This window comes from Lemur catta, chromosome 12 (assembly GCF_020740605.2).
Source record: "Lemur catta isolate mLemCat1 chromosome 12, mLemCat1.pri, whole genome shotgun sequence".
Taxonomy (NCBI): domain Eukaryota; kingdom Metazoa; phylum Chordata; class Mammalia; order Primates; family Lemuridae; genus Lemur; species Lemur catta.
Genome location: NC_059139.1, coordinates 26447495 through 26471235, shown reverse-complemented (window position 1 = coordinate 26471235; position 23741 = coordinate 26447495). Strand labels below are relative to the sequence as shown.

Genomic DNA, 23741 nt, shown 5'->3' with positions numbered 1-23741 from the left:
ATAAATATATATACTTACAGAGCCAATATATGTTGATATAAATACATTTGTATATGTGATGTGTATATTCAATGAGGAAATATCTATCCTCATTAAATGATAATGAAGTTTTTTTGAAAAAAAAAATACACCCCAGGAATAAGTGAATATTAGAAAGTGAATATTTCTCCTCTCTCTGGTGGCCCAGAGCGCACCTACATGAGAGGTTTCAGACCCGATGGACATTAATAAACCTCAGTGACTCAAGGCCAGAATGCTCCCCAGGCACAGCAGCATGTCTATCTGCCCTTGAAATTGTGATTAGTCATAATGTGATTTTAGAGTGAGTCAGAAGGAAAAGCTCACAGCCCAAAGAGTTATGCCTTATCTATCAATTTCCTGCCTTGCCACCCTAGGGACACAAAGACACTGTGGAAGGCCCTGGCTGAAAACCCGGCCTCCAGTGGGAAAGTCATGCGAGCCTTAGTAAACAGACTGGAGACGGGGCTGGAGGATGACATCGCTGGGACCGATGCGATTTCAGTGAGTTGGCTGACCCTTCGCGAGCCCGGAGCTGTGCCTCCTCCGTGATCTGTCCCCATCTAGAACTCAGCGCTGTAGCATGAAGCACACTTCTCTCGTACCCTGACCTTAGTTTATATTGGACAAATATGTGGTAATTTTGTCTGTGGCTGATCATTTTTGAAGCAAATTTCTTGTCAGCCACAAAGAAAACCTTTGTATCTGTATTTCCAGATTAGTCTTCAAGATATCCAAAGCATCCTTTTTTGGTTGAAAAACCCTAATGCTGAAAAACATTTTATTTTACACGACTGGTGCCCGCTGGCAGTCAGAGTGCCAACATGGCAGTCCCGAGAGAAAAACACAGTCTGAGTTGAGAAGTTTCCAAACACATAAACCCTCCCTTTTTAATGTATTTTTGCCATGACCGTGGCCAGCTTGGAAAGCAATCGCTGGGGGAGAAAATAAACTTGCAGATCAGCCCAGGGAGAAGATGGCCTTGGAGGAAAGGAGACCGCCTGACCCACAGAGCCTTTCTCCCCTCAGGTGGCCTGTGCCATACAAGAAGTGGTCTCATGGGGCAGCCCCGTCACTCGCTTGTACCCGGAGCTGTTCACGCTCCTCCTGAAGCTGGTCAGCTGCACACTGGGCCAGAAGATGCCCACTGCGCCCTTGAGCCACAGGCGGCGTGTGATGCAAAAGGGAGAACGGCAGCAGGTCGCAGACCCCTGCAGGTAAATGGCCAGGCGGGGAGAGCCTTCCGGAACCGTCCTGACCCCAGACTCCAGAAGAGGGGCTATGGAAGTCAGAGTCTGTGCCTCCAGCGTGGCACCAAATGCCTATGAAGAAACGAGGCTCTAATACCCTTAAGCCACAACACTGTAGTTCTTGCCAGTACCCAGTGTGGCTGCACAGAACGGTCACATAAGAAACAAGGGGCTATGCTTTCCTCCCTAGAGGGTATATTCTATTTTCTTTGGTTTCTTTCAGTGAGACCTTTCTAGGAAAGCTAGAATTCTGTGACCTTCAAGGCAACCAGGGAAAGAAGAAAAATAAAAATAAATACCATATTTTATAAAATCTAAGACTTCACCAATTGCAAGAAGCAACATTATTTTATGTCCCATTGAGAAAGAAGGAAAAGACTCCCAATTAAGCCATGAACCAATGCTTTCTTATACTTCTAATTTTTATTTTGTGCTTATCAAACAAAAGAGCTCTTTTTAGGATTATTAGGTATAGATTTTCATCCTATATCACATCATTCTGTTTTTCTGCCCTTTTATATAACTTTTCATTCCAGTGTGAAATTATGTGCAATCTTTTTAATGACATTCTAGACAGCATTTAGACTCAACATCTATAGTTCCAATAATACATGTAACATTACTAAAATGGCAACAGCATAAAGAGCTGCACCTAAATCCATATATGCATGTGTGAATACACAGACAATAGCAACTACATTACAGCACCTGTCTGGCCAACAACAATTTTAATACACACGCCCTGCAAGACGCATCCTGATTTCAGAGATGTTGTTTTAGAATTAGTGAGATAGAATATTTTTCACTTTCCATTCTTAGGGCTTTTTTCCCTTCCTAGAGGGTTGACAAGATTTTGTGGCATTGCTTACTGGCCCAAGTCATCTGCATGTCCCCTTGGACCCCCAAGGCTAAAGTACAAGAGTAGGGCTGCCGCTTTTTTCCTTGCAAACATCCCTTAATCCAGAAATGGGGGAGCATTGTGGGAAGCAGAAAATGTGAACTTGGAAATTCATAATTCTCTGTATGGGGCTGACTTGCTTTTGTGATGCCAACTATCTTCTTTAGGCTCTCAACTGCAACTCTAAAATGTTTGCAAGCCCAAGCCATGAGAGAAGGCCTTGCAAAAGAATCTGATGAGGGGGACAACTTATGGACCCTACTCAGCAGCCCTGCGACCCATCACATAGGAGTATGTGCACTGGCCAGGTAATGTGCAGAACCAGATACAGAGGAAAAAACCAAAAACAGAGGATAGACATGCAGGCAACTTCAGTGAGAGTGATCAACTCACCTAGGACTTATAGTCCATGGGGAACAAACAGGGAAGAAAAAGCAAAGTGGGTGGGAAGAGCTGGTAAGATCACCCCTCACCCTTACTGCTCCCCTCAGAAAAAAAAAAAAAAAAAGACTGACTCAAGTGAACAGCTTTAGACAAACCACATTTAAATTGGACACTTGGATAGGCTATTTTAAAGTTCAAAATTATTTACCTGATGAACAAATACACTAAGATTTCTTCCATTGTTTATGGGAAAAAGAATTTTCTGCTAAAATTTACATTTTCTAGGAGCATGGCAGTGTGGCAACATGGAGTCATACTGGACATCATGGAACAACTACTCTCATCTCTCACCTCTTCCTCGGAATACTACCGGATAACAGGCACAGCTTTCTTCTCTGAGGCAAGGGAGAGCAGCCATCAGAGCGTGCTCACTGGGTCCCCTTCGGGTATTTCTTTCAGGATCTGGAGCTCAGAGAGAGATGGAACCATGGAAAAGGAACCTTCAAGGGGGGGCTTTAGTAGTGGAGGAACAAGCTTCTGCCAGAGATATGGTGCCTAAGCAGGGAGTGAAAGAGAGAGGAGAAAGTACCCTCGGAAAACCACCTCCTGCCCTCTGGTGTGCTGAAATCAATCTCCCAGGGCAGAGAAGGGAGGAGAACAAATCTGGGAGGGATAAAAGAAAAAGTAACCAACAAGCGTATTGGTGCTGACCCTTGGAACTCTAACATAAAGACCATCCCAGCCAATCCAGAGAAGGAACATCATCAGGAATTCATATTTTCCCTGCCCTAATTTTCCATTTAGACTAGACACATGTCTTATTTAGGTATCTGGGTTCTCATCACCACGTAACCTTGACCTATGGGCCACTCACCTCCAGAGTTTGGCTTCTGCAAGACTTGCTGGTTCCCCTGAGGGCTTTCTCCTCTGTTTCACAAGCATCAAGGCCCTCTCTTTAATTGTAGCTGTGACGCCTTGTGTGACTCTCCTGAAGGGAGGCCACTGCCTTACCTAAAGGGGAGGAGTATGTTGATTGCAGCTCATGAAGGAGCCAATCCTTTGGAAGCACGGGAACCTGAGAGATGTGCTGAGCCTGATGGATCAGAGTGCCTGGGACTCCAACGCCATTCTGAGGCAAATGGCCATCCGAGGGCTCGGCAACACGGCATCCGGGGCCCCTCACAAGGTAAAAGGCTTTCTAGGGGAAAGAGTTCACTTAAACAGAGTTTTGAAATAATTATTTGCTAACCCACACCTAGTAAATGCCTAGAAATTAAGTGAAAATCCAAATAAATTGCTGAAGTGGTGGCTCTTGGGTTGAAGCACATGTGACCCTAACAGAATTTCAATCCCCTTGGCTGGGGGACTCCTAACCTATTCTAGATAGACAGAGAACAATTTTAGAGATTGAGACCTTGTTTTAAAACAGGTGAAGAAGCATAAGCAGATAATGTTAGAATCTGTCATCAGAGGCCTGTATCACCTGGCTCGCACTGAAGTCGTCTGTGAAAGCCTGAAGGCTCTCAAAAAGATCCTGGAACTGCTCACAGACCGAGATGTGAGCTTCTACTTCAAAGAAATAGTGCTGCAAACGAGAACCTTCTTTGAAGACGTAAGTGAGCCTGTTCAGGAATCTTCCTTTCCCAGAAGAAGTGAGTGAACAGAACAAGGTTCAGGTAGTGCTTGTGGAAGACAACGTTAGTCCGCATTCCTTTGCCAGCCCCTGAGGTCACCTGCAGGCAAGCCCCACGATAGGTTTCTGGCTTCCTCTGTCTTTCTGCCTGAGAGTGCTTTCTGGCTGGTGAATCATGATCAGTCTAAGCAGGTTGGGCCAGAATTATTGGAGGAAGAAATGCCCTGGGAAGGACCCCCAAACAATGAGAAAGAAGAGTTTGTAAACTCTCCAGCTTCCTTCCCCCTCCGAAGGATTGACGCCACTTGCCCATAAGAGTAACACTCATGAATACTCCCTTTCTTAGCTCTCCTCGCTTCCCTGTCTCATTCCCACTCTTCCGCATGCTTTCTGGGCTCACCTGGTGAATAAATTACTTCCACCTAAATCTTCACCTCATGGTTTGCTTTTGGTGGGGAGAAGGGGAGGGGACACAAATCATGACAGTATTCAATGCAGGACTAGGGTCTGAATAAAGACAATGTTGCCTCCAACACTGTCCTTCCACTTCAAAGATTCTTTGCATCCAGGAGTTGGTAAAATTGACCAAATCCAGTGTACAGCCTGTTTTGGCAAATAAAGTTTTATAGGAACACAGCCATACTCATTGATTACATATTATCTATGGCTTCTTGCACACTCCACTAGCAGAGTTTATTAGCTGTTATAGAGACCATATGACCCACAAGTTTGAATTATTTACTGTCTGGCTTTTTATAGAAAAGGATTGCCAAGCACCAATCTACTCCATATATAGCCCTGATTTCAAAAAAGTTCAGTTGGCAAAGCTAGACAGAGGAGGGTCATTTTCCCTTATACCTTCTAGGAAACTACATTTGGGTATTTATTTTTGGTTTATTCACTGCTATCTATGCAAAGATCTATTTCACGTCTAACTTAAATCTATTATTTTGTGACCTAAACCTGTTTCCTCATGTTCTGTTGTCAGAGGAGATGGAAAACTTCTAGTTGCTGCCTCTAGTGTATCTTTCAGAAACATTAAGGCTTTATTAAATTACCTATTTACCTTCTAGTCTCTAGATTGAAAAAAATCACCATTTCCTTCATTATTCATCACAAACCTAATTTTTCTGCTCATTAAATATTTTGCAAGCCAGTGACTGAGTTAGATCTCTAAATTAGACATGAGAAGTATTAAATAGAATCTAAAGAAAAATTACCTCTCAAGTCCAACCTTTTCCTATTTATTTGCTCCAATTTTTTTTAATCTTGCCCTTTCTTCCTGACTCTGCAATTTATTAACCATACAGACCTCTAAAATTTAGTCTGCAATATATGCTCACAGTCAATAATTCTTTAGTGCTGTGTTTCTACAGTTTCCGTTGTCTATGTGCTAGGATAAACCTGGCCTTTGAAAACAGCTTTCTGCTTGTTTCCAACTATTTTCTCCAATTTACTAATATTGCTTTTAATTCTCATCTTATTCTGAAAAATGCTTACTAGGCTCCAGCCCAATTTAGTAAATCTTCTGTAAAAATAACAAAGATGTTCTCTCTTTCATTACACAGATAATTGATGACAATCTTTAACAACAAAGAGCTGAAGTCATCCCTACAGAACCCCACCTGTTAGGTTTCCAGGGCTGTTGTTGATCCAATAATAATAATAATTCTCTTGAATCTGAGCCTCCAGTAAATCACAAGTCTACCTAACAGTTTTGTGATCAAGATAATATTTCTTAGTATTATTGCAGAAGAAAAATCAATCTAAAGTCTTGCTGGTTGTTAGACCTTTCTCATTCCTAATAGATATCAATATCATGTTTGCATAAAAGTAAAGTTGGAAAAAACTTGGGTCTGTGTAATAACACACTATTTATTTTCCAGTAATGCTATCTTTCTGCAAATATACTTAACTCTATGATACTTTGCCCCATATTTTTCTATAGATTAAGCATGCAATTCTATAATGGCCAAGTTTTCTCTCTCTTTTTTTTTTTCTTTCAATATTTAAGTGCTCTCTTGGAATTCTCAAAACATGGCAACACTTCGGTGAAATGGCAAAACAGAAAATGCAGCTGCTGGCCCGGGCTCCAGTCCCTTCTTGCTACTGTTCCCCACACTGTCACTGTGAGCTTAACTCTCTGTGATTCCATTTTCTCAAAGGAAAACAAGGACATTGGACTAGATGTTCTCTAATATCTCTCCCAGCACCCAAAACGCTTTTGCCACTTCTTTTTTCTGCTTTTTCATCATCCCAATCGGTTGATTCTTCTGGGACCTATCTTTAGATCCCAGATTTCGGAAAATTCCTAAATTCTTTTTTGAGTAAATTCCTCTCCACCTTTTTGATACTTTGATTTTGGTTTCCTTTCTTTTTCTAAAAAGACATCTTTTAAAAAATATATCCTGACCTTCTTCCTAAAATATTTTAGGAAGTGTTTCTATTTTCATTTTCATTATACAAGGTTACATCTCATGTATTGATTTAACTTTTCTGACCTTTTCCCAGAAAGCCATCTTTATTTTTCTAGAACATCTGTATTAACTTTATTTTTTATGTTTATTATTTATCTAAATAATATTCTTCTACTCAGGACTACTTTTGCTTTTATTCCACTTTGTTCATATGCGGTATTTTAAACTAGTTTTCTGGGGCTGAAATAAACCTCTCCATATAATTCATCTCACTACGTTTCCTTCCTTTGTTGGAACTCTGAACCATATCATCAATATATTGTATAAGACAATAGGAGGCCATCTTTCTCCACCTTATGCTTTGTTTCTTCAAATCATTGCCTACCATCCTGCACAAAAAGCAAGGAAGTTCCTTAACTTCACATACTGAAGAGTAGGGCCAGGCACTTGTTTATTTAAACTCTCTCTGAGACCCAAGGCCCAAATTCCTGAGCTGCCTGTAATCCCTTTAGAAAGTGTTTGTCTCTTAGAGAAGAGTCCTAGGCCTTGAGCAATTTAGACCAGAGGCCCCATAATTCTAGGCTAGTGATACAACCAAGCTAATTTAAGTAAAATACACAACCAGCAAGAGCCCTTCCTGGCCTTCTGCTGCAAGCACTACTATCATTCCTGTGGTCACACTTCCCTCACCAGCTACTCAAGGACAGATATCAAGTCTCTGGCCCTATGGCATCACGTAAACCCCAGACCCATGTTTTTTTAAACTAATATAGTATTTGAAGAGAGTGTCTGGGAAAGGAAGCAAGTTCTTGGAACTGTGACAATAATGCACCAGTGTCTGGGTTCCAGCCTTCCTTTGCTGAAGTAGAGCGGGACAGGCTGAGGGCCGAGGTTATGCTGGCAGGGAATGGCCTGTGAGAGGATTTTCACCCACCATATGTAACTGTCACCACAGGAGCAAGATGATGTGAGACTGACTGCTATCTTCTTATTTGAGGATATGGCATCCCTAACAGGAAGAAGGTGGAAGATTTTTTTTGCTGAAGAAATTAAAAAGAGCTTGATTTCATTCCTTCTTCACCTCTGGGATCCCAATCCCAAGATTGGAGCTGTAAGTTGCCCTCCACAAACACCTGCACCTCCTCCTCTCCCTTTGGCTGAGAAGTGCCAGTAAGCCTGGTCTAGCTGCCCTAGAAACCAGATCCAAAGTCACCCTTCAGGGCTGGGCGTGGTGGCTCACGCCTATAATCCTAGCACTCTGGGAGGCTGAGGCAGGAGGATTGCTTGAGGTCAGGAGTTTGAGACCAGTCTCAGCAAGAGTGAGTCCCCGTCTCTACTAAAAATAGAAAAAAATTAGCTGGGCAACTAAACTAGATAAAAAAAATTAGCCAGGCATGATGGTGCAGGCCTGTAGTCCCAGCTACTTGGGAGGCTGAGGCAGGAGGATCGCTTGAGCCCAGGAGTTTGAGGTTGCTGTGAGCTAGGCTGACACCATGGCACTCTAGCCCAGGCAACAGAGAGAGACTTTGTCTCAAAAAAACAAAACAAAACAAAACAAAACAAAAAGCAAAGTCACCTGTCAGAACTGAACCTGAAAACCACTTCTCCAATTCTAGGTTCTTCTTGCCATCTCTTCCCAAGTTTGCTCTCCCATCCTTGAAACTGGGAAGATGCCAGCAATGACTACAAAGCTCTTCACACCACTGACTTACTGCTTCTTTACCAATACTATTCAGCATCATTTCCCTTCTGCAAAGAGATCCTACCATTATGGACTGTGACATAGAAAACTTATTTTTTAGGCTTGCCGTGATGTCTTGATCGTCTGCATTCCTTTTCTGGGCCTTCAGGAACTCTATGGGGTATTAGACCATCTCCTTGATAATGATCTACCAAGGGCCAGAGATTTCTACAGACAATTCTGTGTGAAACTGGTGAGTGTGCAGTAGATGCTGACTCCAAAAGAGGCAGGACAAGAGTCCAGACAAATCCCAGAAAGGCAAACAACATAGCAAGAACTCTCTGGCCAGAGCCAGAACTGCCTTAGAAGGATAGTGTCCCTAGGTGTCCTGATGCATTGCCCCCTGCTCCTTTCCCAAGTCCTGTCTGGGGTATGTTCTCCTCAGTTCCTGAAACTCATGTCTGTTAACCAATTCTTTAAGCCCAAGTGCCTTCCTGATTAAATTTATATCAAAATAGTCATAAGACAATTTTCAATCAATTAATTTATGGCTACATGAGTGTTCACTGGCCTTTAGAGTTCCCTTCTGAGGACCTATAAGATGCTGAGTGTCAGAAAGGGTCACTTTCCAGTTGCCTCTTTATCATACATCTCTTCTAGGCAAAGAAAAACCAGGAAATTCTATGGATTCTCCACACACACTCCTTCACCTTCTTCACCAGCAGCTGGGAGACGATCAGGAGTGCAGCTGTCAAACTCACAGGTGAGCTCACATCCACATTCCCTCGTCAGTTATGTCTCCTTTTTTCCATCTAGTTTTGCTTTGACCTTTTCCCTCGAAGGAACCTGTTTCCCTCTGCAAGTGAAAACTCATAACCTTCTTCTGACTTACCAGCACTCACTCTCCCCCCAGCCGGGCCCTCCATGCTCCTTCTTTCCATTTCCTAGTCATTGTGCCTTCTTTTCCCTAAGTCTTTGCTCCAAGCCTGCTGCCTCTACATAAATATTTTCCTTCACCCCATGCCGTAGTATAAACCATACTCAGCATTCTAAGTTCAGTTCTAGCTCAGAGCTTTGACAACAACATGATAAAAGTGAAAAGTGTGTTGTGGTAGAGGCCAGCAAACCCTAGCTCTGCTGTTTGACTCTGCACAATTTACTTATCCTCTCTCTGTTACCTGTGTGATCTATAAAATAAAACATAGGTAAATCTCTGAAAATCCTTCTATTATGAAATTCTAAGTCTTACCTTGAATCCTGTTCCAACTAATCCAGCTCACAGTGAACAAACCCACTTGCTTGGCCCCCCTTAAGACCAAGTTAAAGCCAAAGGATTCTTTATTGGATCATGCATATGATATCCTCAATTACATTATAAACTTTTTGAAGACAGGGACCATATCTGACAACAACTGACCCCCGCCAACAAAGACCACTTTCTTCTTTCCCAAATACACTCTGGATATGTGACCACTTCAGATATGCCACTTGGGACCCAATAGAGCTCACTCTCATATTATCATCCTGGGTGCAGGGGGAGTCATAGAGTTTGCTCATTCACTAACCTGCCATTTACCTTCTGACCAGGTGCAGAGTCTGAATCAATCCACTTTTCATGGTCTCTTCCCCTATAATGAAATCAGTAACTTTTTCTCCTGTTGACTTTAGATGCCATTGTTCTCAATTTGACCAGCCAATATGTGGAATTATTGGACAGAGAACAACTGACCACACGTGAGTACCAGCCCTAGTTTCTGCCCAGGATATTGTCACATTCTTAGGGAAAGAGATTGCTACTCTAAGTTCCATGTAGGTACAGAAATTGAAACTCTTAGTACCGGTTATCATCTCTGATGCTCTCTAGACCCTTCTCCAGAGTATAAAGCAACCTCCAGCTCTACCCCTTTGCAGGTGTCATTTCCAACACACTACAGTTTTCCAGATGTCTAAATCTACTGATAACAAGGTCAGGGTCTTCTGTAAATCCTACATTTGGGTAAAATGTGAGCAGTAGGACCTGAGACCCACAGAGGGCTGACCCTTGTTGGGGAGCCTTGCAGAGCTGTGCAGGTTGGGCCTTGGCTTGAGTTGCCCTTCCTCTGGGACTCTGACCCTCCTCATCCACTTAACTTTGCTTTTCTTTCCATGTCAGGGCTCCAAGATCTTCGACAAGACCCCTGTATCAGTGTCCAGAGAGCAGCTGAAGCTGCCTTGCAGACCCTCCTGAGAAGGTGTAAAGAGATAAGCATCACTCTGTGAACCATCAAGAAATAAACTGCTAGGCTTTTTTCTATAACTGACTCCTGTCTTCATCCTATTAATTCACAAACTTGTAGCAGCTTGAGGAGAGAGAATGGGGATCTTGAAGTCATGGTATATTCCTTCCTCTCCAGGACCTCCCCGGTGGCTTCCATTAGCAAAAAGTAAATCCCACAAATTCACTTCAGAGATAGCCTGTGATTTGACCAGTGACAGCCACATGGCGGTGTGCACACTAGCCCTCCAGCTGGAGAAGCTACGTTCCAGCAGATATCAAAAAGTGACAGACTTTGCCACACATGACCCTGTTGCCATGAAGAAGAGGGCCATCGTTGTTTTCCACACATGGCCCTTTCCTCTCAGATCTTTGTAAGCTTTGAATTACTACCCACACTGTTCTCTTTTTAAAATACAGTCTTATGATAATCTTTAACCTGTCTATTGTCTCCCAGGTTGTAATTTATGTGTCAAGACTATGCCAAGTACTCTTCTATAAAAGAAACCTTCTGACATTCTATTAAATCATATAGTTTCCTTTCCATTTTTATCCCAGGGCAATAGTGTGTGTGTGTGTGTGTGTGTGTGTGTGTGTGTGTTAACCTTCTTCATAGTATCTGAATCCTAATTCTTTACTATTTTTCACAATGCATAAGTCAAAGGTTGCATACATGAAGTTACGTACATTAAAAGAAGTTTCTAACACAGAATCTGGCACTCATTTAGCACTATTACAATCACTTGTTAGTATGTTCCTTTTGAATGTCCCTGCAAATTCCTATTACTTATATTCTAATCTCTCCATCCTCAAACTCTTTGGGGAAACATCATTTGTTTCTTCAAAACCTAGGGATCAAAAGAATCTCTTGGGTCAGAGATTCTGGGTCAGGAGGCCACTTATTTATTCATTTAATAAATATATATTGAATGCCTACAATTTTATAAGGCATCGTTATAGCCAGTGAGACTGAAACAGTGAGGAAAAAATAGAAAAACTGTGCCCTTGTAGAACATCTATTCCAGGAAATCCATGTATAAGTTCCAGAGGATGGAGCCAGCCTGCAAGATGGCCCTCAATGGTTCATGCCTCCTGGTATCCATGCTGCTGTGCAGTCCCCTCCCACAACAAATAGGACTGACCTGTGCAACCAATAGACTACTTCAGAAATAATGGAATGTGACTTCCAAGACAAGGCCATAATGATATCGCACTCTCTTAACTCACTCACTCTAAGGGAAGCCAGCTGACATGTCACAAGGACACTCAAGCAGCCCTATGAAGAGTCCATGTGACAAAGAACTGATGCCTCCTGCAAACAGCCCGCACTAATTTGCAAGGCATGGAAGTGAGCCACCTTCAGAACGGGTCCATGAGCCCCAGTTAAAGTCTGTAGATGATTGAAACCTCACCATGAGGAGAACCTAGGAGTGTGAGATAAAACACAGAATGCCCAGGTAAATTTGAATTTCAGATAAACATCGAATAATTTTTTCAGTAAAAATATGTCCCAATTATATACTGCACTAAAAAATTATTTGTTATTTATCTGTAATTTGACTTGAGAATCTTATATTTTTATTTGCTAAATCTGGCAACCCTCACACAATCTAATGAGGATCTTGAGCTGGAATCACTAAACTAAGCTACTCCCAAATTCCTGAACCACGAAACTGTGTGAGATAATTAAACTTTGGTTTTTTAAGCCACTAAGTCTTGAGGTAATTTGCTATGCACCAGTAGGTCACTATTACACAGAGGGTCCATGATCCCACCAAAATAGTATGCAAATTTCTGTGTATAATTGCATAGGTGCATTTTCTGGGTATTGGCTTTCATTAAATCCTTAATGGAGTCAGAAGCTATCCCCAAGCATAACACACATTAAACAGAGCAAAAAAAAAAAAAAAAGAAGAAGAAGAAGAGGAAGGTAAAGGATTGCAGTTAGTTTACCTCTTTTGGCAGATTAAGTCAAAAGACTTCAAAATAACATTGTCCAATAAAACTTTCTGCAATGACAGAAATCAGCTTTTCTTCTACACTGATTGATATGGTAGCCACTAGTCACACGTAGCAACTGAGCTCTTGAAATGTAGCTAGCGTATCTGACGAATTAGATTTTTTATTTTACTTTATTTTAATGAATTTAAATTTAAATAGTCTTGTGTCACTGGTAGTTATGATATCGCACAGGACAGTTTCAGAATGTAGGGCAAGAAGTATTCATAGAATTTGGATTAAGCCACCCCCAAACTACAGGGATGTCCTCAACAGGAGTATAAATTCACTGACACAGGACTTTGTCAGATACTTCTTTATGTATCTTCACTGCTACTCCCCACTCATCCTAGCATCCAGCAAAGGGCCTGTCTCATAAATTGACTGATGGAAATTAGGTAGAATGGCCCCACGAAACACATGTTGCCACTGAACCTTTAACTGTCTAAACCCTTATCTTAGAAGGACTCATTTCACCATGGCAAGAATTTCCCAGACTCTCTTTTCACATACTGGCTGGACCCCTTACTTGCTATGTACCTTGGGAAAACCATGTAACCTCTCTGTACTTTAATGTCTATATCTGTAAAATTAGGATAATACTCTTCTACCTCAAAGTGCTATTTGGGGGATTAGACGAGTAACATGTGTTAGTCTGTTCAGGCACTATAACAAAATATCCAAGACTGGGTAATTTATAAAAAACAGACCTTGTTGTTCACAGTTCTGGAGGCTGGGAAGTCCAAGATGAAGGTGCCAGCAGATTTGGTGTCTGGGGAGGGCCCGTTCTTCATATGAGGTTGCTTCTTGCTGCATCCTCACATGGTGGAAGAGGCAAATAAGCTCCCTCAAGACTCTTTTATGAGGGTACTAATCCCACTCACGAGAGTGGAGCCTCTAAGACCTAATCACCTCCAAAGATACCCCCTTTAATACCAGAACCTTGGGTGCTAAGTTTCAACATATGAATTTGGAAGGGGACACAAACATTTAGACCAAAGCACATGTAAAGCATTTAGAAGCCTAGCACAGAATCATTGTTTAAGCAATGCTAACTATGTGCTGTAAATATTAATATTAAAAAATTATCACTAGAATCACAAATACTAAAGCCAGTGGTTAGGATATAAAGTCAGCTGATTATGCCACCCCCTTGTGGCCATGTTCCCGGCCCTGTGAACATTGCTGCCCTTCCTAGGAAGCTGAAGATGAAGTGGCCACCCTAATTCGGGAGATCTCAGTGCAGCATCTGGTGCTCCTGCTCAGCTGCCTCATAGTCATGCTATAAACCTCATCACAGTCTTCTTACTTGCTCTCATAGCGTAGAGCATAAACCACAGTCAGGCTTGTGATAGGAAAGAAATGTGAATCTCCTTTCCCTCCCAACAATGGTTTCTATTAATTTCTCCCAATGACTACTATTTCTTCTCAGAGAGTCGCCGTGAGTCCTTCTTGATGCCTCTCTTCCCAGTCAATCCTCCACAGGTCCCCTGTGGTTCATCGCCAAAGTCCAAACACAGGCAGGTTAGTTACCCCAGTGGGAAAGACTCCCTGAGGGTCTCAGGGAAATAGAGTTACACACTGAAGTACTCTTGAAGAAATTACAGGCTCCTTTTAGCCTCACTCCTGTTGTTTGCCTCACTATTATTTGTACATGTAATTATTTTTCAACTCATGTTTACTTTAGGATGGAAATTCTGTGCTGTTCACAGACTGCCGAACAGGCTGGCACCGCTTTCAAGAGCTCTGAATCATGTTATTTTGCAACTCAGTACTCTGCCCTTTAACCCAACAGTGAGAGCCAGTGTTTTGCTGGTAAATCAGGGATGTTTAGCTTGGCTGACCCTGCTATGAAGGCAGTTTTACCAGAAAAGAAGAGAACAAAGATCACAGATGGGGAGAAATAAATAGGCTTTCAGTGAAAGAAGTCAGAGAAATTGCTTAACTAGAATTGTCCCTGTACTGTCATTGTTTCAAAGGATAAAATACAAAAAGAGACACTTCTCCTGGAACCCTTAAAAGAATCTGAAATTATAGCATAGATTTTCTAATATCATTTTATTATTACTCAATCTGGTCTCCAACCCCACCACTATCCTTCAGATTAAGTATAGAATTCAAGAATGCGTGGTCAATCTCAACTTATAGTAACCTCGGGGCTAATCAGGAGCCCCCGGCAGAAAGCAACTTTCTGGCATGTAATTTTATACAGTTGCATCCTGGGAATTATCATTTCTTGAGATTTCTCTCTATTATTCATTTATTTCAGGTATCCCCTAAACCAGGACAGGAGAAAATGTGACGGAGTCAAGAGGAACATGAGGGAGGGACAGAGGAATTCGTTGCAAATGTGTGTGTATGTGTGTGTTTGTGTTTGCATAAGAACGCCAAGTCATGACCTGAAAAATGGCATTAACTTCCTACCTCTACTTTGTCCAACTTTATTTATCCAACAAAACATTCTTCCCTATTTATATTCCTTCGGGACAAAGTGTCCTGGATTTTATTTATTGAATTATGTGGTTATCCTGAAGGCAAGATAAATTTGGAAAGTATAATTTTCCAAAGAGATGTAACTCACAGCTTCTTTTTCAATTCAGGAGCCACTGAAAAACACAAAGATAAGAAATTCCTCCTTCTACATTACCCACCACGTTTTTCCAAATATTCTCAGAGGTAAGAACTGAGAATTAAATTGGCCAGCATCCTAACACTTTCTTTACTGCACAGTGGTCAAAAACAGGCCCTATCTTGGAAATGTGGAGCCTAGCACACGGCTTATTAGCCTGCAGAACAAGTTAACCGAGACTTCAAATTTTTTCAGAAAAAGTAGGGGAGAGCTGAAATCCATGTTTACCCTGCTCCCAGTGGAATTGTAAGTAAACTATTCATTATCCCACATCCAGTTGTCAGATGGTGTGCTCTGGTTTGGGATCCTGAGAATGTGAGGCAGATAGGCTTGTGAGCAGGGCTCGTGAGTGGCAGTGTTCCAGTCCATTACATTCTTTTTTTTTTTTTCAATAGATTTAGAGGATACAAGTGGTTTTTTGATACATGGATGAACTGTATAGTGCTGAAATCAGGGCTTTAGTATACCCTCACCCAAATAGTATATATCGTACCAAATAGGTAATTTTTGATCCCTCACTCCCTTCCCACCCTCCTACCTTCTCAGTCTCCAAAGTCCATTATACCACTCTGTATTCTCATGTCTATGTTCATGATGGATATTTGTCTGTAGGTTTTGTTTTTTTTTTTTTCGGTTGTATTATTTCCTGGCTTTGGTATCAAGGTGATACTGGCTTTTGTAGGATGAAGTAGAGAGGATCCTCCTTTTTGATGTTATGGAACAGTTTCAGTAGGATAGGTATCAGTTCTTTGTAGGTCTGGTAAAATTTGGCTGTGAATCCATCTGGTCCTCCTTTTTTTAATCAGGAGGAATTTTTATGACTGATTCAATCTTGCTACTCAATAATTGATAGAACAAGCAACTGAACATTAATAAGAATATAGAAGACTTAAACAACACTATCAACCAACTTGACATTATTAACAAGTATGAAACACTCCACTAAACAACAGAATGCAAATTATTTTCAAGTGTACATAAAATATTCACCAAACTAGATCAAATTCTGGGCAATAAATCAAATCTCAGTGAATTTAAAAGGATTGAAATCATACAAAATATGTTCTCTAACCACTGTGGAATTGAATTAGAAATCAATAACAGAAAGATATCTGATATCTCCAAAATATTTGAAAAAGTAGATATTATTTAATAAAATAAATCAATGTTTCATTAAAACTCCATACCCTCAAGGTCAAACCTTAGTAGTCCTATTTACAGGTGGGAATGCCCCTAGATTCACTCACACACACACACACACACACAAAGATTCATGCAAAACTAGAGCTCTAAAAATTTGTATCAATCTACTTTAAAAGGTTAGTTGAAGAAATTCATCCTTTTTATATAGCTGGATCTTTTTAAAAAGAGTTACAGAAATTAGATGCTTTGTTTTTATCTCAGTAACCAAATCTTATACTGAATATTAGCTTATTTTGAATAGGACTAAGTATAGCAAAAATTTTAGAACCTGTTAAGATCTTCTACCAATGATAAATGCTATTACCAACTGCAACACATCATAACAGTGGTTAAGATATGAGTACTGAACCAAAGGGCTTGGATTTGCGTGTGTGTGTGTGTGTGTGTGTGTGTATAAAATTAAGTTACTTTTTTGTTGCATTTTCTGCTTTTATTTTTTTTTAATTTACACATAATGCTTATACATATTTATGGGTACTGTGTGATATTTCAATACATGTATGCAATGTGTAATGATCAAATTAGGATAATTAATGTATTCATCACCTCAAAGATTTATCCTTTCTTGTGTTGGGAACATTTGAAATCCATTATTCTAGCTATTTGAAAATATGCAATAAACTGTTATTTAATTATAGTCACCTTACAGTGCTATAGAACACTAGAACTTATTCCTCCTAAGTTTCTACCCTATCTGGCTATAATTTTGTATTTGTTAACCAATCTCTCACTATCCTTCCCTCTCCTTTTTCCTTCCCATCCTCTAGTAATGACTATTCTATTCTCTACTTCTATAAGATCAACATATTTAGCTTCCACATGTGGGTGACAACATGCATTATTTATCTTTCTAGGCCTTGTTTGTTTCAACTAACATAAAATCTTCCATGCTTATTCATGTTGACAAAAGGCTTGGATTTGAATTGTGGTTCCTCCACTTGTGATCTGTGTGAACATGGGTGAATTTATTATTATACTTTCTCTATGCCTCAGTTTCTTCATTTGTAAAATGAGGCTACTTATAGTACTTATTCCTAGTATGGTGCTGATTAAGTGAGTTAATGTATGTAAAGTGCTCACAGCAGTTACTAGCATGTGATAAGCAACATTCAAGTTTCAGCTTTAAATATTAATGTTACTCTTTTCTATCATCAAGTTCTTTGTACTCCCCATCCCAAGATTGAGTTCCAATATTCCTTTCCAGAAGAGATAGTATTTCCCAGCCTGACTTGCTCAGGACTTGTATTAGGTCTTTGAGGCACTGACAATATAATGTGAGAGAAAAACATCTCCCCAGAATCTGCAGAAACAACACATCAGGCTTTATACTTTGATCTTTTCGCATTCCTTGAAAAGATTGGCAAAGGGCAAGCTTATGAGGTAAGATTCCTCACAAACCCACTGAATGAAGCAACACGTTTGACCAATAAATTCCAGCAGTTCACGGTCTCTACTATGGACTAACATCTGTATCTGCCCAAAATGCTTATATTGAAGACTTAATCTCCAATGTGATGGTATTTGGAGGTGGTGTCTTTGGGGGATAATTAGGTAAAAATGAGGTCCTGAGAGTGGGATCCTCATGTTGGTATTAGTGCCCTTATAAGGAGAGTAGGAGAAGAGCTCCCTCTCTTTCTACCAAGTGAGGACACAGTGAGAAGGTCGCCATGTGCAAACCAGAAAGCAGGTCCTCAACAGACACCAAATCTGCCAGCACCTTGATCTTGAACTTCCCAGGCTCCAGAACAGTGAGAAATAAATGTTTTGTTTTTATTTAAGCCACCCAGTCTGTGGTATTTTGTGGAAGCAGCCCAGACTGAAAGACTTTCTTTCTCCTGACAAAATGTGGAAGAACATTCATTGAAGGCTTGTAATTCCCATCTACATACAAATAAACTGTCACCTCCAGCCACCTCCACTGCTAGAAGCAGGAGCAGCAGTCTCTTGATAAGCCAGCATCCCGAGATCAACCTTCCCAGAATTTAGGCTTATTTGTTAATATTGTTTAGATCTGAGCAATTTCCAAGCTCCCTTTTTAAGCCTTCTGCTCCCTTCTCTGCTGCAGTTCTCAACCATGAGCTTCCTCACCCTCAATCAATGCTCCACAGAGAAGGTTAGAATAAGTCCTCTAACTATACTCAAAAGAAGGAAGTAAGAAAATTAGGAGGGACATACTTCCCATGTTACAAAAGAAAAGGCACGCCTATTTCATTCCATGCCAGCATTTCAGAATACCAGCCATGCAGGTGCAGTGAGAGACCACCCCTGCATAACTCATGAATTCTGTAAGGCACAATTCACACATAACTGCCACTGGTCTGCAGGACAGTAAAGGGGCCAGCAGTACCCTGCAAGGCAGAAAAGCCACTTCCAGACCAAGCCTTCTGCTAACCAGCTATGTGACTATGGACATTTGATTGAGCATAAACAGCCAGTGTACTGAGCAATGGTGGGGGTTGGGGTGCACAGAACAATATAAGACAAGTCCCTATCCTTACCAGGCAAGAGAGGATTTGGGGACCAGGTCTCCTCAAAGGTGCTTTTCTGTCAACTTTAAAGAATCTGTGCACCATGTCCATGCTAAATAGCCAATTATTATGTTATTATGAAATTGAAGATACTTTGGAAGATGCATTATCATCATACCAAAGCCATTTAATCCTATAGGATCACAAGAGTCCAGTTAGTGGGCTTGTCCACAGTTTTACATCAAGCCTGACTTCAGTAGTTGCTCTTGGTGCTATCTGTGCAGGGAAGAGTTTCTGGACCTAGGGTTCCATTGTGGCCCTTCATTAAATACTGCCATAATGCACACTTGGGTTGTGTGTGGTCTAATGATACACCAATCCGGAGCCTCTTGTGCTAATCACTTTCTCTTGAGATGTCAAGCAAAATTTTCCTTTGATAAGAAAATTCCATTTCACTGTTGCTGAAAATCCCTTTGACCTCTCTGTGTTCCCAGTCAACTTGGTCAGCTGATTATTTTGTAATGGACCCCCAAGTCAGCATCACAGATGCTCCATTTTTCCAGCCAACTTTTCTCTATCTTTGACATCATTGATGTGTTATATGTCTAAGTCCCCTCCCCTGAAATTCAGAACAAGTCTCCTCTTGTAGGGACACATAAAGATAACAGCAATAACAGAGCAGTTCTCATGTTTGTCCTTTCACAGGAAATTGCCCTCAGCCTGTGAATCAAAAAGAACATTTTAATGTTCTTTCTTCTTTTGCCCACCTTCTCACCTCCAGCCCACTCCTTTTGAAACAATGACAGTCTTTCCATCTGGTCCTGTTAACCCTTGGCTGAAAAAGCAAATTTTTCTACATGATTGATATTTTGAGTGTAAATCTAGAGCTTTGCCTTCAGAGCCTGACAGAAATAAATAAAAAGACAAATTATAGGTGCTTTGGTTGTCACAGCAGGGGCTCCTATCATGCCATCAGCTTTCTCGTCCACAAATGTGTGAACTGCCTGAAAGACTAAGGTAATTGAAAGGCAGGCATAAACCTCCCTAGTTTCTCAGATCTTAACGGAAATTGTCTCCTACAGAGGTTGCTTTCTGGGTTAGTGTTCTGAAAGAGAAACAGACCATTCTGCTTCTAACACAAGTATTGAATACACTTTAACTAGTCCATCAAGGAAGAAAAATCTCAGTAGACTGATATGGCTGCTCAGTTCTGCCAGTCCTGTACTAAGAATGGCCCAATTTCTCTCTTTCTCTCTCTCCCTTTCTATTTCTCTTTTCTCTTCTCTTCTGTCTACTTCTTTCCCACTTCAGAGAGAGAAAGTAAAGTAGTAGATACACCTGAGCATTCACTTCATCTTTTACCCAAAATATGTGACATCTTAGTATATCATCAAATTTTTGATGACCACCTCCACTAGCTACTATGCTGGTCTCACAAATAATACAAATGCCTGTGGTGAGTTAGTGTGTGTGGTTATAAGAAATCTGGATAAGAACAGAAAGAAACTATAGGACAAATGATAAAATATGGTACTATGGTTTGAATGCGTCTCCCAAAGCTCATGTGTTGGAAACTTAATCCTCAATGCAACAGTGTTGAGAGATGGGGCCTAATAAGAGATAATTAGGCCATAAGGGCTCTGCTCTCATGAATGGAGTATGCTGTTATTACAGGAATAGGTTATTTATTGAGAGGGTGGGTATACTATAAAAGTGAGTTTGGCTCCCTCATGCTCTCTTGCTCTTTCTCTCTCTTGCCCTCCAGCTTCCACCATGGGACAATGCAACATGAGGGCCCTTGCCAGATGCCAGCACCAAGCTCATGGACTTCCCAGCCTCCAGAACCATGAGCCAAATAAATTTTTGCTCATTATAAATTACCCAATCTTATAGCATCTTAAATTACCCAATCTTAAAGCTTATAGCAGCATAAAATGGACTAAGACATGTGGGGCTCAAAAATATTGATTAATACACATACTTATCTTAACCTAAGGAAAAAGTGACTAATGATTCATGCGTAGGCAGATAATAAGCTGTTTCAGGGAATGCTGGGTAAACCAGCTGCTCAGCACCTACAGCTCTGAGCTGCTACTCAACAACTCAATAGATTCACAAGTTTCATGTGAAGCTGAGATTAACCTTGATCTGCCCAGCTGAGAGAGGAGCCCTCAGTCAAATCAGCCAGTTACCTGGCCAGTTGCTGTTAGGTAACCCAAAGTTTTAGGGGTTCTTTGTCCGATTTTCTGCTTGCCACTCCACACCCTTGCCATATCCCACCTGAATATCTAGAACCCTCCCTTTGTTTTAAGGCAATTACAAGTGTCCTGGACTGGTGGGGAGGGAGGTTATACATAGAACAGTTTGGATGGGGCTCATTAACTCACAGGGCATTGATAAACAGCACTTCTATTGATTATTTATTAAGAAGTGTGTGAGATGTCATAGGAAGGCACTTCTTAATGCAATCAGGAGATGTTCTAAGGCAACTTATCTGCCCAGGTAACTTACAGTGTCCACAAAAGTGGTCTGTGATGGTCTGTAGGATGTACCTTGGCTCCCATGTAGCTCCCTGAAGCTAGCGATGATTACTGCACCAGCCAATTTCCTCCTCTCCCTCTATTCCCTCCAAGCTCCAGATGACTTTAATCTTGGTACTTTCTGCCTTCCTAGCCCAGGTGATCCACTCCTGATCTGAGGCAGAGGGAAGGGCAGGCAGGGGGTAATTCTCACACTCCATACTCCCTCTATCCTCTTGCAATTTATTTTCACAGCATAAATAGTCCCTTTCGCTTTCTTCAAAGCCTCTCTATAGGTGTTCAAGAACTAGTTTCAAAACAATTTTTAAGACTCAATATTGAAAGTGACTTTCTCCTCGCAGACCTGCTGCAACAATCCTAATCCTCCATAGGCAATTGTGAATGCCTCTGTCTGACTAGAAGAAAGATCAGCACATAAATGTTCAGAAAAGAAAAAGACGCAAATAATTTAGCATTTGAAGACAGCATCTCTCTACAACCACATTCACTGCTCCCCTCCTTCTCCAACAAGTCATTAATCCTTTACTTCTCCTTCAATAACTCTGATGAGATTTCTTTCTCAAACCTCTTAGTTGTTACATCTACTAGTTTCTTTTTATCAGACCTCAGTCTCTAATAGCATTTGATAACGTTGGCCATGTCCTCTGTATTAGGAAGGGGGAGTGGTGATACATAAGCAGTAGGAATTTAACTCCATGCTAGCTTAAGTTAAGAGGAGAAATTATTGGAAGGATACTGAGGGATTTCTTCCTTAAATGAATTACTTATTCAACCCTTTGTCTCAGGGTCTGCATTCAGGCCTGGCATTTTCAAATCTATCCCCCTCCCCAGGGTAGAAATTAACTCTGTAATAACCTCTAACGAGTGCAGTTGAAATGTCTGAATGTCATTATTTTCAATCAGCTGAAACCTGCCTCCTTGTAATTTCCACATATTATTTCTGCATCTCCCCTAAAGGCACACTTTGGTATAAAAAGCTAGATCTGGATCATAAAACTTCAGGCAAGAACCCATTCACCATTCCTCATAGAAATCTTCTCTAAAATTAAACATAATACAGATGAACCAATTCTGAAGAATAGTATCTTTAATGAGTTTTCTAATCCTTGTCATCTTAACTGAAGTTTTGTTGAAATGTATTTATCAGTATGAGAACAATATAGAGATAGTGGTTGTATATAAAAACATACTTTAAATTTCATTCAAGCCCACTCATTTCACCTCCCACAGCCATGTTTTTGTTTTGATGAAAGATGAATAAGGGATAAATAGAAGGCCAATGCTTCAAACTAATCTACCTCCATATTCCCTGAAAAAGCTGGGAGTGTATCCATGTTAGGGAAAACTATTCTCAAATATGCAATCACTCAATACCTCCGGTGTGAACTGATGCTTCTTCCATAACAAAAAAAGAAGAGGGGCAAATCACAGGTCTTGTGTTTGATGCTTACTAAAGAAAAACCCCAAAGAGCAGACTGAATTGTATTTGTTCTTAGACAAAAAGGCAAAGAGTGCCCCTGTGGTTATAGCATGATGAATTCTGCTCTGACATTTCAGTGGTTCAATCTCCTGACAGGAATAGGGATCCTTACTGGTGGCTGACTCAATAGGGTGAAGCATGAGATTACTACTCAGGACGGAAATAATTGCATCTGTCTTTTGTCACTCAAGGTCCACTTTGAATTTGGTTGCACTGAGGGAAGCCAATCTCTCTAATCAGGAAATCCTGTTCTTTCTGTTTTCCTAATCAGTTTGTAGAGTGTGCTCTGGCCCACGGGCTGGGTCAATCATACTTAATAGAATCATATTGCTGAAGGAAGCATTCAAGTGTCTCTAGTCTAATCCTCTAATGTTACAAGTAAAAAAAAGTCAAGTTCCAGAAAAGTTGGCAATTTTTCCAAAAACACAGAGCTAGCTTGTGCAAAGGCTCATGAAATGTCTTCATCCTGACTGATACTAAAAAGAAGAAAAAAAGAGTATCCAGATTCAGGTTTGGGAGAACAAAGGGTTGTGGTTATACAAATGGCTGGGAATTGAGGAAAGAAGAGAACACAGGAGAAGGAGAAAGAACGTGCGTCCGTGCTGGAAAAGCTGTCCCGGCGCCCAGATAGGCAGCTGCTTTAACTCAGCCCCAGCTGCCTGCTGGGTTCCGAGCAAGACGACCGGGCCCTCCAGGAAGCCTACTGGGTTTCTGCAGCGCAGGGGCTGGTGCTGGTGATGGAGAAGCTCTGCCCGCTGCATCTCAGGGCGCCCGCCTCACACTCAGACACTGTCTGCTCCTTGCCGTTCACTTCCGCACAAACACTGAACCCTTCTTCCTCACACTCCGATGCTTCTCGACAGACACATTTGTTGCTCTGGGCTGGAA

General features: G+C 41.1%; 2 protein-coding genes across 2 annotated transcripts in view; one reads left to right on the top strand and one right to left on the bottom strand.

Annotated features, from left to right (window-relative positions):
- The window catches only part of MROH2B (maestro heat like repeat family member 2B), a 59341-nt gene extending 48772 nt beyond the window's left edge, over positions 1 to 10569 (top strand). The window contains exons 32-42 of the mRNA XM_045566599.1: positions 396 to 522; positions 1048 to 1235; positions 2334 to 2474; positions 2836 to 2950; positions 3590 to 3736; positions 3980 to 4162; positions 7556 to 7711; positions 8403 to 8534; positions 8942 to 9044; positions 9950 to 10015; positions 10434 to 10569. Coding sequence (XP_045422555.1) covers positions 396 to 522; positions 1048 to 1235; positions 2334 to 2474; positions 2836 to 2950; positions 3590 to 3736; positions 3980 to 4162; positions 7556 to 7711; positions 8403 to 8534; positions 8942 to 9044; positions 9950 to 10015; positions 10434 to 10540 — 1465 coding nt within the window. The 3' untranslated portion in view covers positions 10541 to 10569. The remainder of the gene's footprint in view (positions 1 to 395; positions 523 to 1047; positions 1236 to 2333; positions 2475 to 2835; positions 2951 to 3589; positions 3737 to 3979; positions 4163 to 7555; positions 7712 to 8402; positions 8535 to 8941; positions 9045 to 9949; positions 10016 to 10433) is intronic.
- Positions 10570 to 22445: 11876 nt separating this feature from the next.
- The window catches only part of C7 (complement C7), a 55661-nt gene continuing 54365 nt past the window's right edge, over positions 22446 to 23741 (bottom strand). Inside the window, exon 18 of the mRNA XM_045565620.1 lies at positions 22446 to 23735. Coding sequence (XP_045421576.1) covers positions 23554 to 23735 — 182 coding nt within the window. The 3' untranslated portion in view covers positions 22446 to 23553. The remainder of the gene's footprint in view (positions 23736 to 23741) is intronic.